General features: G+C 47.4%; 1 protein-coding gene across 3 annotated transcripts in view; it reads right to left on the minus strand.

Moving 5' to 3' along the window:
* The window catches only part of LSR (lipolysis stimulated lipoprotein receptor), a 624,987-nt gene that overhangs the window by 308,165 nt on the left and 295,621 nt on the right, over positions 1 to 21,201 (minus strand). For all 3 annotated transcript variants that reach the window (XM_069611646.1, XM_069611644.1, XM_069611645.1), the window contains one exon: positions 7,718 to 7,903. In XM_069611646.1, coding sequence (XP_069467747.1) covers positions 7,718 to 7,903 — 186 coding nt within the window. The remainder of the gene's footprint in view (positions 1 to 7,717; positions 7,904 to 21,201) is intronic.

A 21,201-nucleotide genomic window follows, 5' to 3' on the forward strand; every position in this document is an offset into this window, starting at 1 on the left:
CTGGCTGCTCAGTCACACTACCAATTTCTGTAGTACAGACCTATACCAAAAGGTGGGATACCCAATACCAAGCAGAAAAGTGTTGTGTAGTCTCACCCAGTGTTACTACACCAATCCTTACATAACAGCAGGCTGCGTGAAACCCCTGGAAAATCCAAAACAAGAGACTCAAAAAGGACAGAGTGGACAGCACAGACTTTACACTATAGACAGTTTACACTAATCCATCTGTGTATAGTAGCGGTCTGTGTCCCTGTGTTCTGACAACCCCTAAACAGTAAATGAGTGTCAAAGTATGCAGCTATAACTTAATATGCCACTACGTTTGCAATATAAAAACTATAAGCATGCATACAACTCAAACTTGAGGTCAGTGTCAAGCAAGGCTGCAGACCCACATTTAACCAGCAACTGCCAGAGGATTGTCTGTTCAACTACCCTTAAATGTTTGCAATTATTTCTATTCAACAGATACTGCAAAGAAGGTCAAGGTCCCGCCGCCACACCCACCATCTGGTCAACATAAGGATGTCTATCCCCTACACTATTTTTTTTTTTTTTTTACTGCTATGTGTATCCTTTGCAAACTTTCCAGTTCTTACTGAGTCTCATGACACATTTACACAGCTGACACTCCATTTCAAAACAGTGCAAGAGGCTCTGACCCCTGAGGCTATCTTCATAATGTTGAATCAGAAAAAGCCTGAATATTGTGCTAAAGCCACCGTGAAGTGATAGGCGGGTGGGTTGCATATGGATCTAGAAAAGATACCTACTATGTAGAACTATAGCTACCTTGGTTGGCAAATTATGAAATCATGTCCCCTATTCTTCATGTAGAAAATCACTGAACATCTTGAGACATAGTAACGTAAACTATATTGGTCCTGAAGAAGGCTTGACCAATTACAGCGATCCTCGACAGGCAGAACATTAGGCATAGAGACATTACACAATTAAGACCATGTGATTAAGCAAATGGTGTGGACTTAAATAGTTCCCAATTTGCACACAAAGAAATACGCATCTTGCATAACACTATGATACATTACTCAAATGAATACAGTCTGTACGTATGTATGCAAATAATTTTGTTCTTGTGAATACCTCATTGTCTCACATTCGTTTTACATGGTTATCAGTATTCCCAGATAGGGATTCTCTATCGGTGACATGGACCGGAAAAGCAAACATTAGATACAGGGAATCTGAACTCTTGCTTGCAAAGAGTTGGAATTTGCATTCTGTTGTGTCGCAAACAAGATCCCCCTGTGGTATCCCCATTTCTGAAAGATTTGCATCAGCTGGTGACAATTGAGCTCCCCAGTCAGGACATTTTGTTGCGGTTCTGCTGCGAGCACCAACTGGCTTACTCTAGATCACTGGTAGAAGAAAGGATAAGAGAAAGAAGGCTTGTACTTTGTGATGTGGGTTTGACAGCACACAAGAGACAAATACATTTCAGTACCTTTATTCTCAAGCAATAGTATATGTGGGATGAAGGATTAGAGGGCAACTAAAGTATAAGCGGAATAACTAGATTTGGGGTCTAAGGATGGATAATGTGTTAAAGTATCTTTGTGCCAGTCCTACGATCCACCCCGACTTTAAGAACACAAAACTACAAGCGTGCCAAGATCTGTTTAATGCAAAATAATAATAATAATTTCCATTTATATAGCGCTACGAACCCTCTGCTGCTTATTACCCAAGGTGTGTGGTGCTCATTTATCGACCACGGAAGGATGAAAGGCTGAGTTTGGCCCTTCCGGTATTCGAACCTGCATCGGCGGGCTCTGCACAGATGTCAAAACTAGCGCTCTACTCGCTGTGCTATCAGATCGTCAAAATAGTCTAAGGGAACACTGGTTGTGTCATAATTCTCTAATCTGCTTCAGGGTTATGGATCCAACACTGAGCTTACTTTCTGGCTTAGAATTCAGTCCCCTATACACATTGCGCCCAGCTCGGTTCTTGACTCTGTGGTTCAGAGGTATTTATTCTGCTCCTTGCTTAGGATATAGATCTAGGAATGCCAACCTGCAGTCTTCCCCATGGTGGAAAGGAACTCTGTTTGGTGTCCGGGAATACAGGATGAGTTTGAGGAAGATTGCTGTCCACCAGCAAGCCATTAACTTGCGGAAATACAATCTGAAAGACTATTTGCACACGGCCCGCGCAGAGCCCACACAGGTTCATTGATGAGTCCAATCTAAGCAAGTTTGCATTCAGCCAATGCACTGATCAGATAATCTTCAAGATCGTCTCTAAATTGAAACCAACTTTGTGCATTGGTGTTGATCTCCTGGTTCTGTGGCACAAAGATCGTGAATACTCCCTTTAGAGACAGCCTTGTGCCTTCGTGTCTCAAAGAAGGTAGAATCATCCTCATTGCAAACAAAAAGAAAAAAGTAATTTGTACCCCTCCATAGCAAAAATAATTTCATTACTAATGTCCCGTACTTCCTGAAGATCCTGGACCATGTTGCTTAACTTCAGTTCCAGGGATTCGTGGAGGCAAACAACATCCTAGGTATTCATCAATCTGGATTCAAACATGGGACTGAAACAGCCCAATATCTCTAGCATTTTGCATACGGGTTATACGGCACTGCTGATGTTATTAGATCTCTCAGCAGCATTCAATCTTGTTGCTCGCACACCATGAACAGGCTGAAGGGCCACACCAACTCCACTCTTTCCTCCCTTCACTTCGCAAGTGTTTAGCAACACAATGTTCTCTCTTTCCGACCACTGCACCACTACCCAAGCTCTGATCACCCCTAAACAAGGCTATTGCAAAACATTCCATTATGGACTAACGCTCATAGTCCCTACCAGAAAGGCGGTTATGAACAAAGTACGCTTCCTGCAACAACTCACATGGTGAAGTTACCAGGCAAGTAAGGCATCACATGCCGTCATTTCAAAATGACGGGTGCATAAAAGATACAAAACCACATGTATTGTTGTTACAACCAAACACGGAAACCAGATGAAAGAACTAACCAGTTCCATATGTGTAAGCATCACAAAATGTTATACTACACTCTCCAAATCCTAAACCAGCATACAAGTTCATAACTAAACTAATATTCCACTCATAGGTACCAGCCCTCTACTCTCAATAACTGTAGCCTCTGGAGCCCCTCCATTTAACTTAAATACCTGTTTCTCTCCTTCCTATCTGACCATTGCCTGAACTCCCTCCACAATCAATCTACCCACTCTGGTGGGAACTCTTGACCTGGTCTTTCTCTCCAACTCACTCTCTTCCTCGGACGTCTCCAATGACCCCCTTTTATCACTCCATTGATCACTAACATCTTGATCACCTGAAGTAATCCACATCTTCCTTTGTCAATGACTAAAAGAAAATTCAGGGAGGACCCTTGCCCCTTAACTTGACGAGTGGACCTCTCGTCTCTTTCCCCTATTCATGCCTCTTCCATGGGCCAACTCTGAAATTCAGACCCTCAAAACAATCATGTGCCATGACCTACAGCGCTGAAGCAAATTACAGACAACTTCCCAATTCTTAACCTACTCTTAACCTACAAAAATTCACTTGCTGCCCTAAGCTCAACCAAAATGCTCCAACATCACAAAATTAATCTCCCCTGCCCGCAAACTTTCCACTACCCTCCAATTGTTGTGCACGCCTCCCAAGCCAATATCCCCCACCTCTTTCCTTTCTGCCAATGACTTTGCTCACTACGTTGCCTGTAAAATCTCTAAAATTTAGGCTTGCAGCCCTCTTTCTCCCTCCCTCTCAAAATTTGTCCACCACCCTTTCCCCCTACCTCTTCTAAAATAGACTAATTTCACCCCCACCTACCCTACTGAATTAGCATCCATCCTTTGCAGAGCAAACCCATCTTGTGCAAGCCCATCTTTGCTGCCGAAATGGTCAATGACTTAGGCCCTCATTCAAAGTTTGCCAGTATCCTGCCAGTAATTCTGACGGTATACCGGCAAACTGCCCCTACCACTGGAAATCACAGTATTAACGGGACATTCCAATGCCGGCAACGGTGGGGAATCCCCATTCCATGGGGTCCCACAACACTTCAGAGAGTCACTTGTGACATTTTTTGCCTGTGGGGGCCTGATTTACCGGCATGTCAGGCACGAAGGTAGATCCACTGCCCCCAGCGGCAAACTTGTGTTTCCCCTGGTACGGTAAAAATGCTGGTGTGAGAATTACTGGCAATTTAACCAGTATTTTTACCATAGCAGGGAAACTGCAATGAGGGCCTTAGTCTCAATCACTTTCCTTCAATTCTGAAATATTTAACCCCCGATCCCCACTGCTGAACTCTTCCGTGAATCCAACTCTGCAACTGTCTTACCACTATGGAAGAAAACCTCTGCTAACCCAAACGTCCCAGCAAACTATCGCCCGGTTTCTCTCCTACTCCATTGTTCAAATGTCCTTGAGCAGGTGGTATTCGGCCGGATCACTAAGTACCTTCAGGATAATGGCCTTGGAGATCCACTTCAATCTAGCGCCTGTAGCAAACATGCCATCGATACTACTCCTGCAGGTCTACAACTTTCTCTCTAATTCTCACCTCTCCAAACTCTTCTATACTTATCCTTTTGGACCTTTCTGCCTCTTGACATGTCGACCACTCCTCTCTCCAATTAACTCTCCAAGACCTTGTGTTTCATAAATATGCCTGCATCACCTCCTACATGGAAGGTTGATCTATTAAAATCTCTTGGGACCTCGCAAACATCTGACCCTACCCCTATCCAAGTCAGCATTCTCCAAGAATCAGTCCATGGACCTCTGTTCTTCACCCGGTATACCTCTGCCCTAAGAAGACTGATCTCTTTGGCTTTCACAATCACCTTTTTGTTGAAGAACTCTCACTGCAATTAGTCACTGGATGGCTCTCTGCTGACTGATGCGGAACTCCTAAAAAATGTAGGTCCTTTCTCCCAGTTTACAACAACATCTCTCCCATCTCCTTCACCGCCTCACCTTGATCTCTCACCCAAGATTCGGAATCTCAGGGTCCTCTTTGATGGCTACCTACAACAATTCATCACTACCGCTTTTGCTTGTTTTAACCTATTTAATAAATGTGCCCTTTTCTTACCAACTACTCTACAACAATGTGTGTTCATCAAACTGGACTACTGCTCAAGCCTACTCCTTGGCCTTCGCCTCTCTAGACGAAGCCCTCAACTTTTTCTACCCACACTCTACAATCTACCAGACCACCCCTCCCCCACCCCTCCACTTCTACCCATTGACACATGCTGGTTAGCTCTCCATGCACAAGCGCTCTTCTTTCAGGGCCCTTCTGCTAGTCTATAAAGCTATCAATGGTCTTGCTCCCCAATACGTGACTGATTGTATCTCAGTTTACTCACCGTCTCGCTCCCTCTGATCATCCTCCTCTGTACTCAACCTCACCATTCCATACCCTCCCAGCGCCTCCTCTAGCTTGCACTCTTTCGCCCTACTCTTTCAGCTACACTGAAACCCACTGCCCATTAACAATCAAAGCCATCCCAACTGTGGATCTCTTCAAAGCACTGCTTAAACTTCACTTACTTGGTAAAGGGGGAGCTACCCCTGCCTCATTCTCCCTTCTTCCCTACCTGACCCAACCACTGGTCTCCAGTCACATTTAGTAATGTAATTTTGTATATTAGTACTCCCTTAAGTTTGTAGCGTTATCCCCCTTATGTTACCTTTCCAAGTCCCCATTTTTCACACCATCATAAACTGGCTCACTACTTGTGCTCATTTTACTGCTATTGTACAGGCACCCTTTGTGGGAATTCTACTGCCATCCGTTAATGTGTTACTGCAAGTCATTTCTGATCGAAATTGACATCCCTGTTTTTCAAATAAATACCAATACATATAAATACAACTACTGACTGAAGCAGCCATGTCTCTCAAAACCTGCAATATAAATAAGTAAAAGACTTCTTGACCACCACAAACCAACAACTAAGAGATATCAGACATCATAATTAAATCGGGACCATTGCTTTCTCATCACAATAGATAAAACAAGGACCAACTGTACCTTTTATCTTGCATTCGGCCTCTGAGCAGACCCAACGTACTGGTACCTGAAAAGCCACTATTGCCAACAGTGGGTAAGCAAACCTCAATTAAATACTGGTAAATAACCAGTCATGATCGCTTACTGCACTCAAACACAATTTTTAGCCCAGTATTTTGCCTTTCAAAGTTTTTCTCTTTGGTCTAGATTATACACCTGCACCTACATTTCCTAAATTATTTACGCACAGATTACCCAAGAACAAGGCAACAACAAAATAGATAAGTATAAAACCATAATAAAATCAGAATTTATTTCCAGCGTGTGCCATTTCTTGTGATATCAACTGGATGGTTTTTAATTTTTGCTCTAAACTAACAGATTATTTTTCCTTTTTACTTTATGTTTATGTCTCTGCTGCAAAACTGTATAGTACTTATAAAAAAATATTTGATGCCACAGGCCTCTATTTTTTAGATTAGATCGCACCATAATCCTACTCTGTGTGGCATAAACTGCAGTCGCCTCTGGTCTAAACACATCAGCACATTTTCCCTTTTGTTGGGGTATTTGCTTTACATGCGAGTAAAACAGACCACACACCACTGTGGTGATCTAAAAAATCAATTAATCCCTCTATAGGACCCAAACCATGTACTGTTCTCAGCTGCAGGAAAAAAGAAGGAACATTCTCCATTTCCACATCAAGGCCCAAAACTCCCAACCTTGAGGCTCAATGCGCATCTTAATCCCTACTTCCAGTCAGCCACAACAGTGAAGTCAGCGAGAGAAACAGAAAATCCTGACTGCATAAGATTGCATGTTTTGCTCATGTATCTGCTAGAATGTATGTACTTTATTCTTAGTCATGCCCACATCTGAAAGCTTCAGTGACAGATAGTCTTGTGGGTCTTCATTCGTTATACAATTAAATGTTTTTTAATGTTGTCCTTGGCAGGGATGTAGTTGGTTGCTAATTCATGTGCGCATCATTCAGAAAAAAGTAATGTTTTACTTACCGAGTACTTCCTAAATAAATAAGTTATTTGTGGCAGTTCAGGAAAAAAAAAAAATTAAAGTGCAAACGTGCTACAATTATCTACACAATTATATACTTTTTTGGAGTACAGATAAATGCCTGGTCTCTTAAACAAGGGATTTTATTTTCTCCCAAGATCAAAGTTGTGGCAGTGTAGAAGAAACAAAGGGGTTAGAGCCGATTGAAAATTCTGATGACTTGATTGTTTTAGGTCAACTTTTTGAACTAAGTGATGCAAGATTTTCATGAGTTGGGAAAACCGATACCGCTAATTAGTAAAGTAACAGAAAGAAAAGTATATCTGTAGTTGTGTACAATTCACAAGATTCCTCAATGAGACTGCTCCATATATTAATGAAACTGCTGCAAAAAGATGCTCATCATGAGAGCTCCTATTCAATATTTCAACTACCAGACAAAAGTTCAATACCTTCAATGGCATTTCAATATTTCAGAAAAGCTTAGAAAATTACAAAACCACCTAAGACTACCCCCACAAAACAGCTTCCAAGTTCGAAGTCATTTACCTCAGCGTTTCTAAATAGTTACTCACCCTTCCTTTATCACATTTGTTTGCAAACATATAACCTTATAAATAAGATATACATTCATGTACAGCATTATTTTACAATGGATACTGACTTACCAGAGCTTGCAGCATCATAGTCCATGCCATATCCATTATACAGAGATGGTACAGGAGCCATCGGCATTAGTGCTCCTGGAGGACCCATTTGGACTTTGCTTGAATGGGAGTAAACCGACGGCGCATATACACTAGGCGCATAAATACTAGGAACACCTGAAGTGGCAGCTTTTCCTGCTTCGTACACTAAAGAAAGCAATAGAAAGTTAATGTAAAAATAAAAAATTAACTGAATCAATTTTACTTTTATGATTAAATTAAGCACTTCATACTTTATGTATATGCAGTGTGCACCAAACGCCACCACCCACCAAGCCAGAAGTATAAATATTGCTTACAGGAGATCATGAGATGCAAATTGCAGCAACTGTCATTTTGATGCAGGCACAAGGAGACAGAGAAAATTGCAAATTATTCAATTGATATAATTTCTACACAGAGCTGAGGGGCAGTCCATACAATCTACATCTCCCACAGCCGATTCATGCAGGAAATGAACATGCATCTCCACCTACATTGGTTTTTAATGCAGGGGTAAAGGCGGTTTTCCAGTTGGAATTCTGCCTGCTTTTAGCACATACAAAAAAATAAGCACAATCCATTGGAATACATGTAAAGGCTATCTGCAAAACATGGATATTGCAGGTGCCATTTATGATGGTTGGGTTTAGGTTTAGACCACCCCGACTTCCAGCAAGATTAAAACCTGTGAAAAAAACAAATACCAATGTACAGATAAAATTGCCTATTGACTGCATGTCGGCTGCAAACCCGGACGTCCTTAGCCATGAATGGCGCCTGACCACTGTGCTTGGGGCTATGGACCGGCCTACGCAGTCTGCCGTGTCTAGGCCAGTTTGCATCATCGATCATGCCGCCTCCTTGCCATCTGAGACATGGGACAGAAATCCATCCCTCATCCCGCCTCTGAGACGTGCCCTGCTGCACCGGCTACAGCCAACCAGAGGCCAAAGGAGGACTTTGCCATGACACAAGAGGCAGTCACTGCTTACAGTGCCAGACTGCCTTACGCAAACACTTTCTTGCCCCACGTGTCCAGCCTTTTGGTTTCCCTGTCTGGTGGAAGGGATGGAAAAGTAGGAGGTCTTTAGGCTCGCTGTTGCAGCCTGAACCACCAAGCTTTTAGGTGATGCGTGGGCAGAGGAAAGCTGGGTCCGAAGGTGCAGGAGGGTGCTTTCTCACCAGTTCCCGGTCCACTGGGGTAACAGTCAGGAGTCTCCCACACTTGCAACACTGGGGGCTCACTGCCACATTGAAGAGCAGCAGTATCTTTCGTTAGAGTATCGTACACAATGTCGCAGAGTTCTTATTGCATTCTGGAACTGGACTGCACAAAGATGCTCTCCTTTGCCATCAGGCGCTCAAAAGCAGCCAGAGGTTTACCTGGCGTTTGAAGAACAGCAAATCGCTACTCCCTCCACACAGGGGTTGAGCACATGGGGAGTAAAAAGGCTAGAAAGAGGCAGTCCTCTTCTACCCCGCAAGCCAAATGGAACGGGATAACACTGTGCCCCATGAGGTGACCGACCTCTTCAATAAATTGAAGAACGTATTTATGCAGAAGTCGGCGGTGACATACCTCCTAGCCCCCGGCCGCAGGGGGGACTAGTCTAGGGGACAATGATGGTGAAAATTCCCCTGAGGAAGAAGGTGAAGACGAAGAGGTACTCTTTAAGGGCCCGGTTAAGTTCCCAGATAAGGGTCTCCCAGTGCTTGAAGATGACAATACGGGTGACATGTTCGACCCAGACACCATCGGGCACCCCAAATCCACAGAATGGGTACAGTCACCCAGAGTAGCACTGTACATGGTACAGCAGATCAGAAAATCTCTAGACATAGAAGGAAGCTTCCACATGAGAGCGGAGTGCCCCAGACCAGAATTACACGGCAAAGTTGCGGACATCGCAGATCTAGATCCCAAGATTGTGACTTTCATCTCAAACTTCCAGAGACGTTCGAAAAGGAGTAGACTGGGCTTGGAAAGGCTTCCGAGATAAAGTGTTAGATCCGGCACGGCCCCTCACTAAAATCATGGACATAGCTGAAAGAGCTAAAGATACAGGAGAATCTGTGGATGCGCAGTAACGGGAGAATAGATCAGTGGCAGCCTGCTCGCCTTGAAAGCAAGACGACACGGAACACAGGATCAATCCCCAGGTCCGTGCTTAGAAACCTCTGGGTATTAAGCACGTTATAAATAACCAATCATATCAGGCTCTGGAAAGCTGGGCCCAACGTGCAGTTTGCCTCCTTGGCAACACCAACCGTGCCCTTTCGTCAGAAAGGGCAAGAGGGCTCTTTCTCGAAATAGACAGCAAACTCAGCGATCTAGCCACTTACAAAGTTGGGGAAGGCGTGAATGACATGATGTTTGGAGACACCTTCCCTAAACAGATGTCCCAGTTCGTCGAAATGTATACCGCACTGGAAAAGGCAGAGCTCCATAAGGAAAATATTTCCAGGGCGAGTTTTTGCAGGTACCAGGTCGAAACCGAAGCCGATCGCTTCAATATGCATAGAAGGCTGCAAGAGCCGCGGGCCCATTACTGAGAAACCAGACAAGAGTCCTTTTTCACTAGAAGGACCAGGCACCCCAGAGGTCGTAGAGGGAGAGGCAGCTACAAACAGCAGAGTGCCATAGGTGGCAAGTGCGAAGTGCGCAGACATCCCAATGATAGGGGGCAGGACAGTATTGTTTTTGAACAAATGACAAGAACTGTCACGCGATCCCTGGGTCGTGCAAGCAGTGCCAGATGGGTCAGGGAAGCAATGCATTGGGCTGCCAGAGATTTAAGCAAGTTTGGTGCGCATTCAGCTAGAGGTGCTATGGCTTCCAGATCGATCACGGCAGCAGGGTCTCTGCAAGACATTATGAAGTCAGCGGACTGGTCTTCAGAGTCCACCTTCAAGACATTTTACTTTAAGTGTCTGAGATTGCCGCTACTGTAGTACATAGCTTTGATTAAGCATTATGCGTGCCTCCGGTCTTGACATAGAATGAAGATTGCCCAGGCTTACAGCACCGGGTAGTCTTGATTCTATTAAAGACACAGAGGCGAGCATTAATCCTGCCAAGAATACACAGAAGGGATGTCATACTTGCTGTGATAACATGTTCTTGCATATACTGGCTAGGTGAGTGTATTCCTGCCCTCCTGGTGTCAGTTTCTTTTGCTTCGTAGGAGATGAGCAGAAAGCAACCTGAGGAAGTCGACCAGGATGAGTCGAGGGATCATAACATCGTGTCCAAGCTCAACTGCCGGCTCAGTGGTGTTGGTCTTCAGGGCCGTGGCCCTTATTTCTGGGAACAGACTTGGATTTTACTCTAATTCTTAATTTTGGATAACATTGTCAAGTTCAGGTGGTTGTTCAGTGCCAAAGAAAGAGGAAAGGATCCTGGCAGGATGTGAGGTGTTAAGGTTTTCTGACTGCTGATAGGTAGAGGTGGAGAGCCTCAGGACTAAAAGAGGCAAGGGACTCTTGGGACTTGGTAGTCATTGGATTGTTTTTTTCCCCCATTTACCTCTTGTTAAAAACTTATTGTTTTTAAATACAAACATTTTGAATACATAAAGTTGAAGTTTTGAAGTGCAGTGAATTGCAGGAATAAGGAATGTAAAGCATAATGCTTGCCTCTGTGTCTTTAATACAATCAAGACTACCCGGTGCTGTAAGCCTGGGCAATCTTCATTGCTATACAAAGGCCAAAAATCGATCATGGGAGTCACTTCAGCGGCTTTCTTGATAGGAGAAAAAAATACCACGAACAACCTAACTGGTTAGAAGACCGAAAGTTTTTAGTTCGATGTAAAGGCCCAAGAAACAACCAAATTACACAAGGTTTATTCAGCTAAGAAAGCAGAACATAGAATTTGGGAAAAAGCAACATTTGTTGCTTAAGGTGCAATTCAGACCGCACGTAAGTGATCAATGAAACATGTGCAGAACTAGTTGATCCCTAAACAATATAATTATCATAGAGAAATCATTTGTATCTAATTTATCATTGTGACTAAGCTGAAGGCTATTAGGTAATGTTTTCCATGCTTTTTAATGCTTCTGTTGGGCTTTGCGACCTCCCGTGGTTGTATATGTACGTACTGCTATGTATTCTTTATTCATGAGCATGTGAATCCATGCCAGACCCCATGCTGGAGAAGGGATAGTTTCTTACCTGTAACTCCTTTTCTGCAGCGTGGGTATCTTTCATGGATTCACATGCTGTGAATATTCCCAGTCAGGCTCGGAAACCCTGGTAACATTAGTATAGTAGTTTTCCCATGGAAAATATGTCTACACCTTGAGTGTCCCACCAACATCGTTATGGGGGCTTTAGGCAGCCCCAATGGTACGTTGGGAGTATAGCTCCGCCACCGTGGCTTCCTCTCAGATTTTAACCTCTACCAAAAGAGAATGCCCGAAGAGGCCGTTTGCCTGAGGGGGAAGGCTGGATGATCGCATGTGAATCCATGAAAGATACCAATGCTGGAGAAATGGAGTTACAGGTAAGAAACTACTCCCTTGTCCAGCATTGGATCTTTCATGGCTTCACATGCTGTGAATAGACTTTGTAGCAGTCAAGAGATTCTGGAAGTGCATAACGGGCAAACAGGACGCAGCCATAAGGCAAAATGATTAACAAGAGAAAAAATATCCCTTCCAGTTTATATATAAAAACAGGAGTAGAGCCAAAACTCCAGAAGCTGGTGGCCTTACCTTACTGGAACAGGTTTTGGAGCACAGCTTGTCCCACCTGTACCTCAGCATGCTGTTGATTCAAACCGTAGTGCCTGGTGAACATGTGGGGCACTGCCCACGTCGCTGCCTGGCAAATGTCTGATCGGTGTGCCTGCCCAAAAAGCCGCTGAAGACCTTGTAGAGTGATCTCTGGGAGTCTACTGCAATGGTTTGTTGGCTTTAGCGTTGCAGAAAGATATTGTTGCTGCCACCCAGTGTGAGATGCCTTGTTTAGAAATCGGTCTCCCCTTATTGGAGGAGCCGAACGCCACAAAGAGTTGTACGACAGTGCGATCCAGATAGTACTTTAAAGCCCTTTTGACATCCAGGGACTGCAAGGCTTTTTTCGCCGGAGTAGAAGCATTAGAGAAAAAAGTTGGTAAGGTTATTGTAGTGTAATGAAAGTCCGACGGAATCTTTGGAATGAAGGGTGGATTTGTGGAGAGAAGAACCTTGTCTTTTACGAAGCGCAAATATGGAGGGTCAATTACCAGCGCCTGCAACTCCGATACTCGCCTGGAGGACGTAATGGCAACAAGACTTTTTCCAAGCGAGAAATGTTATGGCCGCTATTGACATAAGCTCAAACGGTGGCTTCATGAGGGCTGAGGGCACCAGGTTGAGACTCCAAACCAGAGAAAACTTTCTTGGGGAGTGGGGGGCGGGGGATCCTGAGAAGGCCCTTGAGGAAATGTTTAATCAACCTATCGCTGATTAAAGGTGTAGACGATATTGCTGACCATCCTTTGCTAATAGCAGAAGGTAAGTAAGGAATTGCTGAGGTGAAACACGTAATGGCTGTAGTTCAGGTTGCTGAGAACACCAGACAGAACCTTTTCCACTTATGGGCATATGATGCGTTGGAAGAGGGAGCCCTTGCCGCAGCCACAATTTGTCGCCAATCCTGAGGTATATTTAGGTTTCCAAACTCTGATTGGTCAGGAGCCATGCGGCTAAGTTGAGGGAGCCCGGGTTGTGATGCCACACCATCCCCTTTGTTCTGGGAGAGAAGATACAGCTCTCGTCAGGTGAAGGTCCGAGAACCAGGTCTGTCTGGGCCAGAATGGGGCTACCAGGATGATTTTGCAGGGAACCTTGTGAATTATCTGAATCTTTTTCCTCATCAGGGGATAAGGCGGAAACGCGTAGGCGAACATCCCCGTCTACAGAAAAGAACGCGCCCCCCCCCCACCCCCTGGAGTACAGAGGAGGAACTCTGCTGGAAAAGTGAAGGCACCGCTTGTTCTGCTGAGGGAATCTCCCTGTATGTTTTGAATCCTTGGCAGGTGGAGAGCCAGGATCTGAATCCCGTGTTGTATGGCCCAGTGCCAGATGGTGTGGGCTTCCTGGGAAAGGAGTAGGGAGCGTGTTGCCCCCCCCCCGCCACACACACACACACGCTTGCGCAGATAGAACATGGTTGTGGTGCTGTCTGTGAGAATCCTTACCACCGAGTCTCTGATGAGGGGAAGAAAAGATTTGAGCACCAAGTGCACTGCTCTCAACTCGAAAACGTTGGCATGCAAGGATGCTTCCGTGGGAGTCCACAGACCTTTTACTTGGAACTGGTCCAGATGAGCCCCACATCCAGCCTGCGAGGAGTCAGCCACGATGGTGTATTGAAAATTCGGTTCCAACAGGGGCATGCCCTGCTCGATGCTGACAAGATGAGTCCACCACTGGAGGGCGTCTGCCAGAGCCTGGGAAATGAGCACCCTGTCCGACCAGGAACCCTATATCTGGGACCACCTGGAAGTGAGAAATTCCTGTACTGGGTGAATAAAAAGACAATTTCGAATGATTAGGATGCAGGACGACATGGTGCAGAGGAGAGACATGAACGAGTGAACCGTGACCGATATTTCAGGGTGAAAACGAACCCACCAGGGACAAGAGCTTCTCCATCCTTTCCTTTGATGGCTTAACTTGATTGAGAGCCATCTGGAATTGGGCTCCCAGAAAGACCAGATCATTTGAGGGTGTCAAAGGATTTGCTGAAGCTGATGGCGAAGACCAGTCATTGCAAAAGGAGCATAGCGGGTTGCAGAGACACCAACGTCCGTGGCAAGTCGTCCCCCTGACCAACCAGTCGTCCAAGTACGGATAAACATGGTGCCCGTTTCTGCAGAGGTAAGCTGCAACTGGAGCCAGGCACTTGGTGAAAGTGCTGGGAGCTGACTTTAGGCCAAAAGGGAGAACCCGAAAATGGTAATGGCTGCTTCCCACCATGAACCTGAGAAACCTTCGATGACTTGAGTGCATCAGGATGTAAAATATGCATCGTCGAGATCTAGAGACACCAAAAACTCCCCTGGTTGAACTGACCTAATAACGTCTTGCCATATTAGCATCCTGAACTTTTGGTGTTTTATGTTCTTGTTGAGTGGCCGCATGTCTAAAATGGCACACCATTTTCCATTTGGTTTTTTGACAATGAAAAACCTGAAATAGGTCCCCTTGCCTTTTGCCGATGCGGGAACCCTCTCGATTGTCCCTATTTGCAGCATGAGACAAACCTCTTGTCGCAAGACCTGAAGGTGAGCCTTGACATTTTTACTGGAAGAATGGGGAATTGAGGACGCTTTAACTCAGAGTGGCCGTATTGGACTGCTTCCAGCACTGATCTGTCTGTCATGATTGCACGGCACTCGTCGAGGTGGTGCGCCACCCTCCCTCCTAGATGTCTGCCCTTGTGGCAGTCATTGTTGAGGCTTGCTTTGACGGCCTCTTTGGGAAGAGGAGGATCCTCTTTTCCTCTGGCCTTGGTACTCCTTGTTCCTTCCAGCCCGCTCGAAGGAACGCCTGAAGCCCTGGGAGTAGTAGGTGGATCTACCATATGCCCTGTCTGCAGAACCTGAAAACCTTGTGTTTCCCGAGACCCCACGAAAGGGGTGAAAAGATCTTCTACCCCCAGGGCTGTAAGGGATCTCTCTGTATCAGAGTGCGCTTTCATGTTTTTCAAAGCGCTATCAATCTTTTCCCCAAAAAGATTCTCCCCTTCACAAGGCATGTCTACCACCTTGTGTTGAACCAAGTCAGTGCAGCAAAACCAGGCTTGACGCCCAAGAAGAACAAGTTACTCTCTTACCTGGTAACATTCTTTCGATGGGATGGTCCGAGGACGTATTCCATATCTATGACAGTAATCACCACAGCTGTGCTGCTTCGGAAAATCTTTCGGCGTCTACGTCCTGCGTCGATGACGTTGATACGCCGTCCGAGGAACTCCGACGGCCGACGTCACCAGATGTTATAAGTAGGACGCACGATGCCCGTAGCCTCAGTTGTAGTTTTTTCCCCAGGACGTTTGGCACCAATCTTCTGCTAGTATGACCACAGAAAGCCTTGTGGAAACTAAGCTGCAATCGCATAAGAAATTCTGTAGCGGGGTAGGCAGGGAGGGAGCGATATGGAATACGTCATCGGACCATCCCATCGAAAAGAACGTTACCAGGTGAGAGTAAGGGGATTGGGTCCTCCGACATATTCCATATCTATGACAGACTCCCAAAGCAGTACCAACGTAAGGAGGTGGGAAAAGAATTTAGAATATACACATTTAGAATGCCCAATCAAATTGCAGAGTAAAGAACCGCCTTGACAAAGGCCAGATCCTGCCCCCGGATAGAATCGAGGGAGTAGTGACGTATAAAAGTATGGATCGAAGCCCAGGTGGCTGCATCACCCCTCTGCAGGGCAGTAGAGGGAGTCATACCCCTGGAAGAATGGTCCCGTAAACCTACCGGAGGGTACTTACCCGCCAAGCGGTAATATTCGGAAATTGCCAAGATGATCCATCGAAACACAGTCTGCTGAGTAACAGCTTGTCCCAAACGCCTTCCAGCGTAACCAATCAAGAGTTGATCGTCCACTCTGACCCGGGACATGCGTGAAATGTAGAAGCTTAAAGCTCTCCTAGGATCCAGCCTATTGAGCCACTCCTCTTCCTTACCAGGATGTGGAGGAGGATAAAATGTCGGAAGAATAACCTTCTGGCTTAAATGAAATTCCGACACCACCTTTGGAAGAAAGGAAGGATGAACTCCAAGGACAACCCTGTCCTTATGAAACACAGTGAAGGGTGGCTTAACTGAAAATGCCTGTAAAACACTCACTCTGCGAGCGGAAGTGACAGCAACTAAAAACACAGTTTTAAGTGTTAATCGTCTCAAAGGACAAGAATGCAAAGGCTCAAAGGGAGCACCAATTAGAAACTTGAGAACAAGGTTCAGATCCCAACCGGGCACCTGGAAAGGTGACGGAGGGAACACATTAGTGAGCCCTTTCAGAAACTGAGAAATCAAAGGGATTTTAAAATAAGAACACTCCTCAGGCGAGCGCTTAAATATAGACAGCGCCGCCAGGTAACCTTTAATGGTACCCACTTGCAGGCCCTTGTGGGCCAAAGAAAGCAAAAAAGACAGAACGACAGGAATGTCACATGAAAAAGGGTCCACATTCTGAACCCTGCACCAATCGCAGAACTTCCTCCATCGGCAATGGTACAGGGACTTTGTTGCCGGCCGTCTGGCCGAAAGCAACACCTCCATCACGTCTTCAGGGAGGTCCCAATCCTTATACCTCAACCTTTCAGAAGCCAAGCATGAAGGTTGAGGGATCTGACCTCTGGATGGAGAACCTGACCCTGCCCCCCCCTCCTCCCGTGAGAGCAGATCGTCTCGGTAGGGAAGACGACGCAGAGGGCAGATGGACAAGTCCAGACGGTCCGGGTCCCATGTCCTCTAGGCCCATGCCGGAGCAATGAGGATCATCCGGGAACCAAGCCTCTGTAACCTCCGCAGCACTTGCAGAATGACGGGGACTGGAGGAAACGCGTACAGCAGCGGGAAGGACCACTCCACCACGAACGCGTCCCCTAAGGCTCCATTTGGAGGAAATTCCCGCGCGCAGAACCTTTCGCACTTCCGGTTGACACTGGAGATGAAGAGATCCACTTGAGGGGTCCCCCAAAGGGCGAAGATCTCCAGAAGAATCATCTGAGCCAGCTCCCACTCGTGAGATATCGTGCTCTGCCTGCTCAGAGCGTCCGCCGTCTGTTTCTGTCTCTGGCCAGATGAACTGCTGAGATCGAAATTTCCTGCTGGATGGCCCAGAACCAGAGCTGCATTGCCTCCCTGCACAGAGGAAGTGACGCCGCCGCCCCCCCCCCTTTTTGTTGAGGTAGTGCATGGCCACTGTGTGGTCTGTCAGAATCAGGACATTCTTTCCTCGCACAGTCGGCAGAAACGCCTTCAGGGCAAGCCTGACGGCCCCCAGCTCCAACAGATTGATATGGAGTCTGGACTCCGACGGAGACCAACGACCGCCGACTCAACTCGTTGGCATGAGCTCCCCATCCCGTAAGGGATGAGTCACGATCGTCACCTCTGGCCAGGGTAGTCAAAAAGGAGCCCCCTTCATCAGATTGCCTTCGACGGCCCACCACAGAAGGTCCTGGGCAACCGAGGACGGCACCTGAACAGGGTCTGACATCCTGCCGGAGGACTGAGACCACTGGAGCTTGAGTGCCCATTGCAAAGATCTCATCCGCAACCTGGCCTCTGGCACCAGAAGAATGCAGGATGCCATGAGGCCAAGCAATCTCAAGAACTCGAACGCAGGGAGACTCTGGGCATGTTGGAACTTGTGCACCATCTGCTGAATGTGATGAGCCCTCACCTGGGGAGGAAAACACTGCCCCAAGGACGTGTTGAGCACTGCTCCGATGTACTGGAGCCGCTGAGTTGGCGTCAAGTGGGACTTCAAGTTGAGGGAGAAGCCCAGCCTGTGAAGGGAGTGGCAGGTGACGGACAGATGATCCAGGACTTGCTCGGGAGAGCGCGCTGTGATCAACCAATCGTCCAGGCAGGGGTATGAATCTCCCCTTTCCTGAGATGCACTGCCACCACTACAATGAGCTTGGTGAAGACCCTCGGGGCGGAGGTCAATCCGAACGGCAGGACCCGAAACTGAAAGTGCGAGTCGCCAACTGCGAACCTCAGGTACTTCTTGTGCTTTGGACGGATCAGCACATGAAAATAAGCATCCTTGAGGTCGAGAGACACCAACCAGTCCTGAAGTTGAAGGGCCTGGAGGACTTGAGAAAGAGTAACCATCTTGAACTTGTCCTTCCTGAGGAGTTTGTTCAAACCGCGCAAGTCCATGATGGGTCTCAATCCGCCCTGTCTTTCTTCGAAATCAAAAAGAATAAGGCAAATACCATCCCTTGTTCCTCTCCGCTACAGGCACCAGTTCTATGGCGTCTTTCTCCTGCAGGTATTGAATTACCTGCGCAAGAGCGGATCCGGACTCTTCAAAGAGAGATTCCCTGGTGGATTGTCGTGAGGCCTCTGCCGGAAAGGAAGACAGTTGCCGTGGGCTATGATCCCCAGAACCCACACATCTGAAGTAATGGTACGCCATTCTACAAGAAGCTGAGCCAGCCTTCCCCCAACCGGCGAAGCAGGGGCCTCATGACTGAGCAGAAGCGGTTGCGGCATTGCCTGAGGGCAACGAGGCAACTGCTCGCGCGGCCTTGGCACCTTGATTACCTTGTTTTCCACCTCTGGCACTCCTACGGTTGCCCCTTTGACTTGCCGCTCCTCTCGCTTTACTAAAGGATGAGTAATAACGAAAGGAACCTCCCCTCCATTGCTGTCCCCTAGGACGAAAAGGCAGAGGTTGGAAAACTGCAGCGCCCAACGACTTCGCTGCAGCTTTGGAGGTCTGCAACCTCTCGAGGCTCTCGTCAGCCTTGCTGCCAAAAAGATGTTCACCATCAAAGGGCATGTTGAGGAGCCTGGCTTGCACATCAGGAGCAAACCCCGACTTCAACCACGCAAACCTGTGTATCACGGTGCGCGCCGTCATGGACCGGCTACACAGTCTGCCATGTCCAAACCCGACTAAACAGACTCACACATGGCATCCTTGCCATCCTGAATAATAGCAAGAAAACCATCCCGTTCGTCCCCTTCGGGAATATGTTCTGCCGCTAATGAAATACAGTTCCACAGAGTGCGTGAAACGTGACAAGGCACATACAGAGTTGGCCACCTGAAGAGCCATACCCCCTGAAGAAAGCTTTCTTCGCCCAGCCATCAAAACGCTTGTCGTCCCCATCAGGAGGGATGGTAGGATACGACTCCTGCTTTGTTGGGGCCGTAGCCACCTGCACCACCAAACTCTCCGGAGTGGGGTGTGTGGTCAAGTAGCAGGGATCACTAATGGCTGGGTGGTATTTTCACGGCAAACACTTGCCCACTGTCGGCAGACTCTCCGGAGCAGGCGAAGCCGCTGCCACCCTTCTTTGCAGAGCCATATGGAATGGCAGTACCGGGTCAGTGGGTGGACCTTGGTCGAGGATATCCGTCAGGTCATCCTGCACGAAATCAACTGGGGGCGCCGACCACCCCAAATAGTCTGTGACCCTCGACATAAGGCGCCGGTACGATGACTCGGCATGGGTGCCAGGGTCAGGCCTACATAACTCCACCTCCGGAGAGGTGTCCAGACCACTGGCGTCATGCAGTGACTGACGCAAGTCCTCAAACTAGCTATGAACAGAAAGAATCTCATCTGGTACCGTGTCCGGAACCAACCCATCTTCAGAACCCTCTTCCACCTCTGAAATATACTCCATTGGCTGGAGGGTGGCCAAAGAATACGGGAGAAAGACACGTTTTGCCTTGGCCAGAGCCTTTCTAGGGGGTTCCCCCGTGCCACAGGGTACCTCCAACACCACAGCCTCGAAAGCCGTCGAGTGAAACAGCGTCGATATCGAGCGCGGCTCCAACAACATCGACGGCTTCAACACAGGCCTCGAGCGCAGAGCCCCGAGCATGTCCTTCGACAGCCTGGGCGCCAACGACTTCCTTGGAGGCGGAGCCTCGAGAGAGTCAGTGGATGACCTCGGCGCCACCGGCGTCGACGTCTTCTTCGAAGACTTCACAGGTGCACACGGGCTCGACCGCGTCGAGGACCGGGACCTGGAACGGGCACGACTGGAATGATTCCCCTTGTCCGAGCGGCACCTCTCCCGCGAATCGTGCCGACCACCCGAGCCCAAAGGCGTACGAGCGGTGTGTCCAGTACAGTCACGACCGACCCCTCGGGGCTTGGACACCTTACCAACCGACAGCTTCTTCTTACGTTCCCGCAAGGCCTTGGACGTAAGCGACTGGCAGTCGACACAATCATCTGTGTCGTGGGCCTCGCTGAGGCACCAGAGGCAGGCGTTGTGCGAGTCCGTCACCGACATCTTGGACCCGCAGTCCCCACACTTCTTGAAGCCCGGACGCAGGGTGGAAGAAGAGGAAGACATCCCGACAATACTTCACAAACGAACAGGTTTGAAGAACCGAAAGAACAAACTCCAAAGAGTCGAGGCGTGCCGAGATCTAACACGTTCGCGGAAAAAACGGAACTGAGGCTACGGGCGTCGTGCGTCCTACTTATAACATCTGGTGCCGTCGGAGGAAGTCCTCAAGGACGGCATATCGACGTCATCGACGCAGGAGCCGAAAGATTTTCCGAAGCAGCACAGCTGTGGTGATTACTGTCATAGATATGGAATACGTCGGAGGACCCAATCCCCCTCGAACCACTCCATTATTAATATGCTTGAAGCCAGGTCGACCGCAATGTTTATACTATGGTTCAACGCCTGCTCCCTCTCACGCACCAACAGCATAGCATCCTTCCGCTGTTGCTCTGGCAAGTGG

This window comes from Ambystoma mexicanum, chromosome 8 (assembly GCF_040938575.1).
Source record: "Ambystoma mexicanum isolate Mex_15411 chromosome 8, UKY_AmexF1_1, whole genome shotgun sequence".
Taxonomy (NCBI): domain Eukaryota; kingdom Metazoa; phylum Chordata; class Amphibia; order Caudata; family Ambystomatidae; genus Ambystoma; species Ambystoma mexicanum.